Raw genomic sequence first — 15083 nt, forward strand, 5'->3', positions numbered from 1 at the left:
CAAGAGGCAGCAAGGTGCACCACTCCGGGGGGCGCCTGCAAAGGTTAAACTCAGTCTTCTGCTGCGATGACACTGGAGATACCGCAGGTTTCTGAGCGAGGAACTTCTCCTAACAAGTATAAGAGCGAGATCACTCACGGCAGCGCCCAACTAGTTTTTGCGGCGTCACCTGCACCCAGACGTGTCCGGCCCTACGCCATATCTTCACTTATTGATTTATTTATTTATTTAAAACCCTTACAAGAAAAATAACAATGAAGTAAATTATACATTCTGGCAAAGCCATTAACCTATATAGCCTTTCTTGAAACTGGCCTCGCCACAAATTTTGAACCCTCTTAGGTCATGTTAGCTGTAGATTTGCTATCAAGATTTCATAAAGTAAAACTAAATTTACGTGTTTGGGACAAGTTGTGGAGGGTGGGGCTGTTTAATGAGGGCACACTGGTTAGTCGGTGAGTGGACACTGTCTTGTGCCACTGGGCTACATGCTCTCCGGGTCGTTAAAAGTAGCTGTGATGCCCTCCTGGACCATCTCTAGATAGAGCTGTCGTTACCTAGACAAGATGCTATCGCTTGACATGACTTTCAGGAGATTTATCATTGCGATATAAATTACTTGGTGTTGAACAGTTACGTCTATTAGGCTATAAATCAGCATCTGAATGACTTATGAAATTGTTTGCTATTAGCAAATTCTAATACTATTTATTTGATATGTATTTATTTACAAGAAGGTACAATGGGTAATGAGAGTACATACATTCATTGGTCATTAAGTGGTATTTTCTTGCAAAGTCACTAACGTAAAGCGTTTCGGAAAAGTCGTAAAGGTAAACAAAAAAGGAGTAATATTAAATACTGAATAAAAAATAATTGTAATTGTAAGTACATGTAAGATAAATTGAATTCACATAATTATCACAACAACAATAAGTGGCGATAAAAAGTAATTATTCTGACAAATGTTCATTTTTTTTTATAATATTTTTACATACTAGAATGTTTTGAAGAGCTAGGCCTAACTTAGGCTATGTTCTGTTGGTAATAATTGGTATTTGCCGTACGTGTATGAAACATTTAGAGAGGCCCGTTTCGAGCAGAGGACGTGAGCAAAGCACTGCTCGATAAAAAGTGAAAGAAAAGTGCATAATCAGTTGTGAGTCGTGTGTAAAGTGTTTTTCATTCATAAACGGGGTTTGGTGGATGGTTTAACGAGTATACAGTAGTATACAGTAAATGGCAGTTTTGAAGTTTCATATCCATGACTGCAGTTAGTGTAGAATCGTATAATATTTTAGTACATATCCCTATTGTTATATTATTTATAGCCTATTATATTGTAACCTTGATCTAAAGACTCCAGTTTTCTGTTGTTAAAGAGACAAATGGCTAACTGATATCTAGATTTATTAAGCCTGACCTAAAAAGTAACTACCGAACATGATATAGCCTGTATATAGCCCTGTATACCAATCCTCAATAGTAATTCTGAGGATCTGTTATTCTAATCCGTAAATTACTGAATTTACAATAGACCGCCGTATAAAAAGTTTATAAATCTTCAGTTTTCTCTAATTCACGTTTTCTTTTTCACACGTACTCGCCTAGTTGTGCTTGCGCGGGAATTGAGCTTCGGTTCTTTGCTCCCGCCTCTCAACCGTCAATAACCTTATTTACAGGTTCCTGAGCCTATTGGGCTCTATCATATCTACATTTGAAATTATGTATGAAGTCCATATTGGGAGTGGGATCCCTTTTTGTCAAATCAAATCAAATGTTTATTCAGGTAAAGTACATACATACAAGGTACAAACATTGATGGATTTATATATAGAGCTAGTACATACAATGTCTAATCATATATATCAATGACTAGATGAGAATAATGACCAGACCACACACCAGAAGATGAAGAGACGACGACGTTTCGGTCCATTCTGGACCATTATCACAATTGACTTGACAATGGTCCAGAATGGACCGAAACGTTATCTCCTTATCCTCTGGTGTGTGATTTGGTCATGATATCTTCGGCCCCGTTAATGTATCTTATCGTTTAGATGAAGTATTAGAAACCGCATCATCAAATTTACAGATGACACTAAGATTTTTTCCACACACACACACACACACACACACACACACACACACACACACACACACACACACACACACACACACATTATATATATATATATATATATATATATATATATATATATATATATATATATATATACACTGAAAATACAGTAGTGTATACTTTCCTATGCACTTCTAGGGTGTTAAATTTTATTAACGATGTATGAAATTAACTAGAAAAGGCTACCATGTTCGGCTATACAGTAATATTTCTAAGCGCATATCAGTATACTCGTAATAACCTTAATTTCTAATCAGCCGAGCTTACTTTACGAGCAAAGCAGAATTCCCAAGCAAAAGTAAGTTGCCAAGTACATCTCTTGTTGATTATTCACTAATAAATACATCAGTGGGTGTGTAAGCCTTGGTGTGAACTGAGATGCACAGCGGTGAAGCCTGGGGAGGATGTGCTGGCCACCCTGACAGGATACCACCTATTGCGAAACCTTTGGTGGTGTTAGCAAGCAGTAGACCAAGATGGAGGCTATTTCTATTTTCACACCCATGCCACCACTTTTCCATATCTTAACCATGCTGGAATATGGGTGTAGCAAATGGCAATACTTATGACATACAATAATATTATTAATAATTTAAATTATTGAATGCAGTAGGCCTATCCCTAAGTAAATGATGATCTCTTTTTCACACCTGACTTACAACTAAATACGTTCAAATTTTTACAAAAAGATCTTCACTTACTTTCTGTGCTTTGAAGATTAATTCACTCCTGTTCTCTAAATGCAAATAATTGCCAATGATACGAAAGCACCTACCCAATTTAACCTAGTCCTAACTTGATAAGATACCACATGAAAGACCTGGCAGGAATTACAAGCACATGGAATAAATGGTAAAGTACTAGAATCAATAAAACAATAGTTGAAACAAGGAAAGTATAGATATCGCTCTAAATGGAAATGAACCTGACTGGAGAAATGTGGTTAGTGGGGCACCTTAATGTTCCATATTGGGGCCCAACCCTTTTTGGCATATGCGTCAATGACGTACGTGAGAATATTAATCAAAGCAGTAATGATGATGGTTGTAGATAGGGTACATATCTGTGCCTGAGTAGTGAAGTCAGCGATTTGTTTTCCGTAGAGTGTTTGCAGTTTTGAGTGTATATACCGGAGGGCCGGAGTCGCCAGTGCAGACTTCCTATCACATGCCTCTGTATGACTAACCATCCTGTGTGATGAGGATTTTTTAGCATCACATAGTTAGCTTTTTTGACACACTGTACTCCACTTCATATAGTCTAGGGTAGCTGCAATAATGCAGATGTACCTCATGTATTAAAAAAAAATACCGAAGGGCTACAAACACTTATAGTCTCGACGAGAACAGGAAGCCGGTGGCTTGTCAAAGGTCCCCCCTATTTGCCTTAATTGTCTTTTACACTTGGATTTTAAAATTTAACTGAGTTTTAGCATATACGGCTTCGGCGCATAGGCAGTTCCATGGGTTTATAACCTTGTGGGTGAAAAAATCTTTTGTTCTTTTAATATAATCACTAAATTAGACATTGGTTGGATTACTGGTAAATTTCTATGTATTATTCATTAACTCATTACGAGGCAGAATGTAGCAGGGAGGAGCTGAATTGGTGCGGAAGAGTGTATAAATTTAAGAGAAAGTGTCACACTTACTCATGCATGGCCAATGCGGCCTCTTTTTCATCTTGCATAACGGTCATGGATATAATGACAACCGTAGATCTCTCTTCATATATAATTAATCTTAATGCTAAATTATTCTTATATGAATAACATGAACCACATCGCTTTACTGTACTGAATATAGACTTATATAGCGACATACAGTAATTTAATACATTGTTGCACTGAAGTGACACAATTAAAATTTCAAAACAAATTTTAGATTTTGATTGTAAATTGAATAAGACTGCATTACAAATAGAATTTGTTTTAATTATCTATAGATGATATTTAGAATTAATCCAGAACCAGAGATTGCATATTATGTGTATTCTAAATTACTAGTCAATTGTTTTTGCGAATATTATGCAGATTATTTGGTAGCTGACCTTGAGGTAAGTTGAGGCAGACAGAAGGGTGTCCAGAGGTCTTTGTGAATGTTAAATGTTGACTGCACCATCAACTCAAGGTATATGTATCATCACAGCCATGTACAGAAATGTGAGTTTACTCTGGCAGGTTGGTATGGTTTAAGACATTAAAGACTGTAAAATATTTTGAGACCTCCATACTGCTTATTTTTCTAGCTTTTTTTAATCAACTCGAATTCATAAAAACTGTTAATAAGTACTTTAAATTTAATTATTTCAGTTTGGTTACTTTGGGATTCATCAAATCAAAAACTTTACATTACGTCATAATCTTCAGTAATTGAGATAAACATTCACTTTGCTTGTGAATTTGAGATCTCATGTGCAGGATTTGTACTTATTGGTGATAAGAAACGTTTACATTTCAGCGCCATCAGATGATAGCGTCGGCTTACGTATATCTCTCTCAAGTGAGTTTTTAGCATTTTGTAAATTTTGAATTTTGTGTACCCCATAACGTATGAGAGATTGTTGTCCATGCACTTTTCACATCGTTCTTTATTTCAATTTATTTTCATAGTATAGTAATGCCTATCTTCTTAGTATAGTGATTAGCATTGCTCTAGTTTTTTATTTATTTATTTAATAAGGTTGCTCTTGTCGTGCACGGGACAGTTTGCCAGCGGATTTTAAAATTATCTTCCGAACCTAGCCTAACCTAGCCATCTCAACCCAACTTAGCCCAACTTAACGATATGTAGCCTGTAGTTTTTAATGTATATTGTATATGCTATCATCTTTGTTGAGGTTTGTGTTGTAGCGTGTAGCTGTAGTCTACTAAGTTATTTGGTAGAATTCGTTATTTTCAGAGGTTAGTGTTGAATTTACTTATGTCAGTATTAGGAATTCGTATATGAATCTAATTGTTGTTTTAGTGATCTTGATGTTATTTCCGGGGTGAGAATGATTAAAGAATAATAATATAGAACAAAATAATCTCCACTATGCAAGTAAGTGCCTGTTTTTTGTCTCTTATGTTGCAGCTGTTGTTAAGGGCGTTAATGGAAGTAGCCCGTCCATTGGTGCTCTCTTTGTAAATTTACCTGAGGTAAATAAATTTACGAAGACAGGTAGCCAGCGGCTTGTCAAAGATCCCCCACCCCGTCCATTACTTGGTACATTTGTAAATGTAAAGAAATTAACTAATCTCAACCCCCCTCGCCCGTCCCATCCCAAATCCTTATCCCTCCCCCTTCTAAATACTATACTATAATGGTTTGGTGCTTTACCCCTGGTAATTCCCTTCCCTTCCGCAAGTACAACTGGGTTAGGAGGCTACAACCTTGACACCTCAAGCAACCTCGACAAATATAATAATAACAATTAGTAATGGTAATGTCTTCTATCAGACAATAACATAGGGTAAAAAAAACACACTTGTGTATTTGTTAAAATTTATGTAAGGATTTTACATCAAGTCTTTCGCACTCTCCTGAGTGCTTTGTCAATGTCTGAGTGTGTGATTAGGACGAGACTTGCATCTCAACGTCTTATCTCAACGACTCATCGCAACTTCTAATGAGGTTGCTATCCTGGGTCCAGTCCTCTTATCCTTTTTGACCTGACCAGGTTACTTCTATTCCCGACTGGCGATGTACCTGCAGTAATGTCTTCTACGGAATTATGATCATGTTTTAAATGTATACGGGCTCACCATAGCCCGTGCTGCTTGGAACTTTTTGTTCCAAGTAGCGAATCTTAAACAACAGATCAACATGTCTCCTTTCTGTAATCTTGCTATTCTGAAAACTGGAGTTATTAATAGAGGTGTTCATCTTACCGGAAGGAACGCATAGGTTTCAAATAATAATAATATTAATAACAATAATATTTATTCAGGTTTATTCACCATTTTGTATGCACATACATACAAAATGAGTTACATACAGAATGTTGGATTTCTAGATAGAGCAAGTATATACTATGCCTAAAGCCACTAATACGCACAGCGTTTCAGGCAAATAAATAATTCAAAGGTGCATATTTGCTTAGCTAAATGAATTGTGGGGTTCAGTCCCCGAGCCCATTATGTGCCTCTGTAACCCTTTCCACTACCGCCCACAAGATGGGTATGGGGTGCATAATAAATGAACTAAACTAAAACTAAACTATTTTGGCAAGTGAACTGTATGGCAGTAAATGTTGATATCGCTGTTCTTTATTTACCAAGAATATACTTAAAGTTTCTACAACAATTATGGTGAGTACGTATACAGTAACCTATAATGAAATAAGTAGATAGCTATAATAGACGTTTATATAAGTAATATGCCCGAAAATTATGTTTGGTACATTGTAGTAAAATAAACTACTGTATAATAAACGCTTTGTAAGCTTTCGTGTATCATTTTCCTGTTACAAGAATCGAGTTCATCTACAAAAATTCCATCCCAGCTGCACTGTAATGGGGACATGAGATCTTCCTTTGTGAACGAACACAGTGTTGTAATTTCTGGAAAACCATTGTCAACAATAGTTGTAATCAGCTGTAGCCAATCACAACCTCAAAGGTAACAGTTCTGCTCTCCCATTGGCTCCTGCCACACCAATGACAAAGAAAACGCAAAAATATTTACCTTCTCTGACGATTTTATTCACATATATCCTAGATTTCGTTATCGCAATGGCCTTTACATATACGGGTATAATCAGCGTTAATTTATGCGTCAGTGTAGTTGAGAAATAAGATGATTTAGAGGTAAAATGTGTGTGGGAGAGGGAGTGTGGATGGCGTGCGAGTTGTAGTGTATCATCTGTTCCCAGAGAAAGTGACTTGTCTGATTGTTTGACTGAAAGTGTAAGTTTCACTGTGCAGTAGTGTACGCTTTGTGTCTGACTGTGAGTAGGCTGTAGAGGTCGGTGTTGTAGCGTGGGAGGTTGGTGTAGTGACGGGGCTACAGGTGAGAGAGCTTCCTGCCGTCTGGGACAGGTGGGTAAGACAGAGAGAAGGTTCTTGGGTTGATATTGTGTATGTCGTCGTCGTCGTCATCTCCCTGTGTTGTTGTGTTGCTGGGGATCACCTGTGAGTTTCACTGTCACTCCCTTCACTTTCACGCTCATCACGCCTGGGGAATATTATGCAAGATAAGTCAGAGTTAGGGGGAAGCTGTGAATAATGGGGAGTCGTGTCGACCATTGGCCATTTTATTAAAATGGTAATTTTCGCTAATGTGTAAAAAAAAAAATTGTAAATTTAATTTGTCTTAAAATTGTGTTGTTTTGTCATGTTTCATCAATGCACAGGTTTTCTTTTAAATATGTAAATAGTTTTGAACAAAAATATACATATATTGTACAGTGAGTTTAGTGTTTTATGTAATAAAGCTTGTACCTCTCTATATTATTAGCTTCCTGACTAAGCTATTTCTTGAATTGAAGTTGAAATTGAAAGTTTATTGAGGTAAAATACACACAAAGGGATGAGGTAGCTCAAGCTATTCTCACCCCGTTCAGTACGTGTTAATACATAAATAGAAGCAATAAACATATTACCAAACATTCTGAGAGATAAACGTATACATTTCCTGCTATTTCTTGATGGCTTGAGCTAAGTAACAAAGTGGTTGTACTTGTACAGATGGCTACAGCTTGGGATCAGATAGTGAGAGAGATCATACTTCTCTTTATAAGTTGCTGGACCTGATGTTTAAAAGAATTGATAATGAATAAATTGGCTTAAAGGTAAAATTTATCACAAGGTCCTCTCATTTATTTTGAGGGTGAAATTTATGGAATGAAGCAAAACATTCAAAGTGATTGCTCTCCTTATGGTTCCTAATTTCCTTGTCTCATTAAGAGGTATTAGTCAATTGAGACTAGTGCAATGTACAGTAGAAAGCCATTGTATTTGGGAGTAAGTAGTAGATAAATTCCCATGCAGGGGGAGATGTTTGGGCAAGCATCCTTGAACTTTATGCCTGTTTACCTATAGGTAAGTAGGTACCCTGAAGTTAGGCAATTGTTGTGGGTTGCATTTTAGGAAAGATCAGTCATTGGTTGGCCTAGTTGAGCCCAGTGTGCATGTTACCTCCTGGTGGCCCAGGTCTGCAAGGTGAAAGGTGTTGCAGGAAGGGATTCGCTACACCATTGAAGATTCATAGAACTTCCTTTGTATAGGAAGATTTCTGACCCATCACAGGTGAGGTGGAGGTGGTGGTGTAGGATGTAATGGGACTCGCGGATGGAAAGGGTAGCCAACATCAGTACTAAATAGTAAGGTTTAGCTGAAATAAAAATTATCTAATAAATAATACCTGTAAAGCATTCTAATTACATTTTCATCTAAGTTATTTGGTTCTTGGTAAAAGGAAAATATAAGTATCTTTTGGTGCTTTTTATTATGAATCTTGTTAAATAAATGGTATCTAGGTGTTGGCTATCAATGATGCAAAACTGAAGTAGAGGTTGACGTCTTTGGGTCTGGATTAGTTATGACACACTAACACCATAATTGGGTGCCTGAATTGGGGTTACACCAGTTTGACTACAATGATGGTGAAGTAAGAGCACTGTACTCGTCTGGTTGTGCTTGAGGGGGTTGAGCTCTTGCTCTTTGGTCCCGCATCTCGACCGTCAATCAACTGGTGTACAGATTCCCAAGCCAACTGGGCTTTTGTCATATCTACATTTGAAACTGTGTATGGAGTCAGCCTCCACCACATCACTGCCTAACCATCACTGTATATCAGAGAAAATGTCAGACAAGTAATCAAAACTGAGCCAAATACAGAAAGTTTGTATAGAAAAAAGGTAATAATAATTAAATATAGGCCATCAAATTTTGATGGAATGGAATGAAGGCTTATATGGGCAGATGTCTAAAGCATCTAGGACTAATGTTGATATTATCTGACAAGTTTTAGCCTAATAAGCTGGATCAATAAATGAAGGAATATAGAAGCAGAAGTATTTTTTTAGAAATGATGGTCACCTGTTTCTTAATCATTACATCTTGGAACCAGCTAGGACAATGTATAGTACTGTATTGTACTTTGTTTGGGCCAACATGGAGACACTAGTAAATAACATCAAAATAGGAAGTTAGTTAGGGAACAATTATCATAAGGTTTAGTATGCCATAGACAATTTTTTTTAGAGAAAATTGCTGTTAGAATACCAAGTTTTTTGTAAGAACATTATAAGATTGAAGTGTTATTTAAGGAGGGGAAAACCGGACATAGGAAGTGAGCTGTTTCGGGGACGTGCCATCACCTCGTTGTTATCATACTGCAGTTGTGCTTATATAGCATGGTGAAAAAGTGAAGTTTAAGTGTATGAACAGGTTTTAAGACCAGAATCAATTCCAAGTCACCTTAGTCACAAGAAAATCTTATACAAAATAGTTGGTAACTAGTATATTGTTGTGTACTTTTCTAAGAAAGCATGAAACATGATCAGCTTGACTAAATAAGTCATTGGAAAGTACAGTAGTATAATTAAACTGGATGTTGTTGAGGATTTGTGATGCTGCATTTTTGGCAGGAAAATCCAATCTTAAAACTAATTTTTTATATACTACTGTCTACAATACAGAATATACAGTGGTACCTTGCTTTTTTAATTTAACCTGTTCCCAGAGACGGCTCATAAACCAAAAATTTGTAACCTGAAACAAATTTTCCAATAAGAAATAATGTAAATTGAATTAATCAGTTCCACACTCCCAAAAATATTAACTTCAAAATACATTTCATACATAATACACACAAATATTTTGTACTATAGTATGTACAAGTTATAGCTCGCCTTTTATTGATGACTCTTGTTATCGTATTTGAAAATGGATAGGAGGGGGGGGAGGGGAGGTGTTGCTGTTTGGACGGGGGAGTCCCCCTTCAATTATAACATCAGGCAGTGATGACTTCTCTGGGGGTACTCTCTACCTTAATTTTTTGCCTGCATACCACTAGGACCTGGTTGTGGTTCACTGCTTGTTTGTCTCGCTAAGAACCTTTCCATAGGCTTGTTTTTTCCTTTATGGTCATCCTCACATATTTTTTCTTAGGTCAAACCTTACCACTACTTTCTTGGGACCCATGGTGTGGTATATAATAATTACTTTTTTGTTTAGAAACTGAAAAAGCTGAAAAACAATGAAATTCTTTACGAAGAATTAAAGTGCGGTCGTCACTAGGCGGGAGGCACTGGTAAACTGAAGCGTGGTCGCCCGTGGCACCAGGAACCATGAGCTTGGTCGACCCATACGTATACAGTACTGTATCAACAAATTCGCAAAGTGAGGCAAAGCTCGTAAACATATTCAAATTTTACGAAGAAATTGAGCTCGTAACCCAAAAAATTCGTAAAGAGGGATGTTTGTTACCCGAGGTACCACTGTATATCTAAAATATCCATTAGTTTTTATTTGATTTTGATCATATTTTCACACAATACCTGTACACAAATCTACACAGTGCTGCATAGTCTTCCAGACTTGGAACCTTTTGATAATTACTTAAACAAATCTGCAGGTTTCACAAATACAAGTGATAAAAAATACATAAAATGGAACACAAAAGAATGGATATAAATTGTGATGTTTATTTTTAAAAAAGGAGTAAATACCGGTTTGGAAATCAAGTAGGGCGTTTTGAACAGTACAGTACAGTATTATCCAACCCATCCTCCGAATTGACAGTACGATTTAATACTAAGTGTAATAAGTACACTTTCTAACTGTCATAACCAGTGCATAATTGCACTTATGGGGCTGTTACATTTACCCAACTCCCTCCCCCGATTTAATTCCCCTCGTTTTCTGTTAAGACACACAGAATTTTAGGATGAAATTTTCAATTTCAAGTTGCAATACACAAGTTTTAAATATCAAGAATTTTTTTTTCTGGTTTATTAAACAATATAGATTTTATACAAAATTTTAAAATATCCTGAGTTATTTTACAATTTATTGATATATTTTAGTTTTGTTTTATTAGTTTTATAAAACTGTAATATCAATATAGCTATAGGTTAAGTACTAATTGTAATTAAGAAACAATAAAATTATTATCTTCAAAAACTAAGACGGTTAGGTAAGGTTGTGGTTTTCTATTCAGTTTTTGGGGTAAACTCAAATATTCACAATATATTTGACAGTACGATTTAATACTAAGTGAAAATAAGTACAATTCCTAACTGCTATGTACATAATTGCACTTATTTGTCTCCTTACATTTACCACCCCATTTTTGGAGGACGGGCTGGTATTATCAAGTAATGGGGGTGACAAAAGTGACATGGAGTAGCAGAGTCTTTTCAAGCAATGGTTAGACATTGTTAGTGGATGAGTATAAACAGAAACTGTCATATTTCATAAATATAAACATAAGCCAATAGGCATTCTGCTGTTTTCTTCTTTTTTTTTTTTTTCTTTTTTTTTTAAGTTGTGCTGTATACCCAGCCTCTTGAATCGGCGGGGGTGCTGATGTGAATGATTTGTTAGCATGTGGTGGTGGTAGTTCTCCATAATTATATGTAGGCTGGTGTGCAAGGTACTGTATGAGGACTGGACAAGTGTATTTTTTTTATTTTAACATTTTATATATATTGTTTGCTTTTTTCAATAGGCTAATGCATACCTATTCCTTGAAAGTGGGGGATGATGATAATTATGGTTTATAATTATAATCTAGTGATAAAGTACCCTTAACAATGTGAGCTTATTACTTGGTTATTTGCAAGCAAGCATTTTGTGACTTTTTGCATATATGTACCGTATATACTATGTGTGTGTTAGTATACTGTACAGTATATTAATATTTTTACATTTGTATTAATAATGAATGTATAAAATAAATTTATGATATTGCTCCTTGCAGATTGATCATGACATGATGGATCCTACAGTTGTTGAATTAGTTGAGCGATGGAATGTACTCCACAAGGAGGGCCGTTTCTCGGCTCTCAATGTGAGAGAATACTGGCGCATAAAAGTTCCAGAAATATATTCTCCACAGGTAAATGGTTCAGTAAATGTCCTCGCCCAAATAGGGTTACCATGTGGTTTTCATCGTATTTTATTACCCGATAATTATTATTGGCTGCGTGTTTCTGTGTGCACCTGTTTTACAATACTTTGAGGTTTCAGCTTGAATCTTTCAACACTTACGTATGGTGCTGTAAGTTGTCTATTATTGGGCCATGTAACACCTGGCAGTAGATTTTATAAACAGTAGTACATATACAAATTTGAAGATACAGTACCACCATAAAATGTCATGGCAACACACACATATTTGTAACTTTTTAAAATTCAGCTTGTGATTGTTTATGAAGGTCTTTGATTTATATTGTAAATAATGTCCATACAGTATTGTGAATTTATAAGTATTTTTGTTTCATTTTCAGCCAAATTGTAACTGTCTACGGATAACTTTTGATGATGAATTGGCACAAAAAATGTTGTTTGATCCTCTGGAGAGGTTCATGTGTGGGGGTGACCCAGCACAGGTGTACCAGGTAAGATCTGAGGATTTTGTGTTCTCGAGTAATTTGTGTAAGTAAACTCCTGTTTCTGGTGGATCTTCCCTTCCCTGTTCGCATTTTCTCCCTAGGGTTGAGGGGTTCTGGCAAAAGTGGCTTTAGTAAGTGGGACAGGCTTGCTGGAACCCTGGGAGATCTGCACTGCCATTTAGTGGTAGTTAAGCATCACAATTAGGTTACTTAACCAGAAATGATCATTTGCATTGTTTACCTTGGGATGTATAATTTCCTTAAAGTAGTCACTTGTTTATCATGCTTTCTGGTGGGTTTTTCCCAAGGTTTTAGGTGATCTTGCGTCCCTAAGCTTCTCTCCCCTTAGAGTAAGCCAGATTCTCGTCCTGTCGTCTGGTAGGCGACAAATGTGTGTCCGCGATCTGGCATGTTGGGCTAAAGTTTGGTACTTAGTTGTGCTTGTGGGCGTTGAGCATCTGCTCTTTGGTCCTGCCTCTCTACTGTGAATCAACTGGTGGCACAAGAGCTAGGCTAGAAGTTACTCAGGGCCTACCTACTAAAATACATTTAATTACATTCAACTCTATATATTTAACCGTGCTCTAGAGTTTCATCTGCTGAGGAAAATCTTAAATTATACCTCTTCAATGGTTTATATTGACTAGAGCCTTATTGTACAGACAATGTTCACCCTGACCTGCAGTGTTCTTGCATGAACCTATAGTTATTTGTTTTTTTAAACAGTAGTTCATGGATGTTTTTAAACATATCGTATATATTGCCTTCTAACATAATTATACACCTAAATTTTGAAAACATTCTTTTAGAGGAGGGGTGATAAAAGATTTAAGCTAGTGAGATATGTTAGGTCTTGACTCTGCAGCACAGCATTAGAAGAAATTGCTTGTCCTTTTTTTTCAGTTCCCATGGATTTTTTTTGTATACAATACAGTACTGTACTTGGTTTAGTAGATACAGCAGTACTGTCATGTTTGGTTTTGTAATAGCATTCTGTATACTTGAACAGTGCATTTTAATCATATGAAACATGGTAATACAGTATTAACATAATGGTAACATATGATGACCAAAATCTTCCTTCCTCTGGTATCATAAACAATAAATATTATATATGATCATTCAAATACAAATGACAAATTTTGCTGTGAATTCTAAGTTTTGGTTTGATTGTTACTACAGAACAGTATAGTGTCTTATATTTTTATTCAAAATTAGTGAAGTTCACTATTTATGAAGTTAACGGTATTAAATCATTGATATGCTTGTAATGCACAATCTAATTTAATGTTAAATTATTGTCGACAGATGGTCAAGCAATTGGATAATCCGCCCTCGTTATGTGGTAGAGTTTTTAAAAATGGGGACCCAACTTACGGCTGTCGAGACTGTGGCATGGATCCCACGTGTGTACTATGTGCCGACTGCTTTAAGAATTCTGCACATAGTAAACATAGGTAAATATAAGGCTTTTCACATTAGGGGAAGAAGTAATTCAAGCCTGTTATCTGCCATAGGTTGCTTCTCTCTTCATGTGAAGTAATGTCTTTACATAATATATTTATTTATTAATGTTAGTGTAGTGAATTTTTTATAACATGATCAGAGAATAAATTGGGCTTGAAGCTCTTTAAACAGAGTTTACCTGTAGTCAGTTTAGAGATCTACTCTAAAAGTTCAGCAGTCTGAAGCCTGGCTTGTTTGGCATAACTTGTTCTATCAGAATTATTTTCAGTGGCCCTCAGGCCCGTGTTTCCTCTGGCTGATCAGAAACTTCGTACAGTAATTTGAGCAGGATGCACAAGAGTGGCATTAGATTTGATAGTGACAAAAGGATTATGGCACTGGTTATAAGAGAGCAGTCTCTTATTGCAATATATTAATGCTTTCACAGGCACAGTTTCCTACTTAAAATTCTTCTAAGCACTTAATGGAACTTGGCAAATTTTGTATACTAATAACTCCTACAGAGACCTCTCTTAATTTTGTCAGCATCTTTCAATGATGCTTTTTCCACTAGCTGCCTCGATGTAAATATATAATCTACATACCTGCCACTACAAAACCCCTTTGTTTATTAATAAACAATTGTTTATTTCATATACACTTCCAATCACCTAGACTGCCAGATACTGACAACTACAATTAATAGACTAATTCATCTTGTAATTTTATTGTATTACTCGCTTAGTTTTATACAATGATGCAATGATGTCGCTTACCTGGCATAATATCAATTTTCTGCACCTCAATTTTTGTTCTCCTCTGTCTTTGCCTTTTTTTTTGCAGGTTTCTTAGCACTTGTTGCTCTTCTGCATTTCATCTTTGACAATATTGCACTTAGCTTTTTTGTAACTATATTTGGTCATTTGCCTTGCATTCCTTTTATGCCAGC

General features: G+C 36.1%; 1 protein-coding gene across 5 annotated transcripts in view; it reads left to right on the forward strand.

Moving 5' to 3' along the window:
• The first annotated feature begins 4599 nt into the window (after nucleotides 1-4599).
• The window catches only part of Ubr1 (Ubr1 ubiquitin ligase), a 53762-nt gene continuing 43278 nt past the window's right edge, over nucleotides 4600-15083 (forward strand). For 2 of the 5 annotated variants that reach the window (XM_069333996.1, XM_069333998.1), the window contains exons 1-4: nucleotides 4600-4647; nucleotides 12055-12192; nucleotides 12584-12694; nucleotides 13997-14145. In XM_069333996.1, coding sequence (XP_069190097.1) covers nucleotides 4615-4647; nucleotides 12055-12192; nucleotides 12584-12694; nucleotides 13997-14145 — 431 coding nt within the window. In that variant the 5' untranslated portion in view covers nucleotides 4600-4614. Of the gene's footprint in view, nucleotides 4648-6975; nucleotides 7167-12054; nucleotides 12193-12583; nucleotides 12695-13996; nucleotides 14146-15083 lie in introns of those variants that run through there. The other 3 variants (XM_045754005.2, XM_045754006.2, XM_045754007.2) reach the window with 3 other exon arrangements.

This window comes from Procambarus clarkii, chromosome 30, assembly GCF_040958095.1.
Source record: "Procambarus clarkii isolate CNS0578487 chromosome 30, FALCON_Pclarkii_2.0, whole genome shotgun sequence".
NCBI classification, from domain to species: Eukaryota; Metazoa; Arthropoda; class Malacostraca; order Decapoda; family Cambaridae; genus Procambarus; species Procambarus clarkii.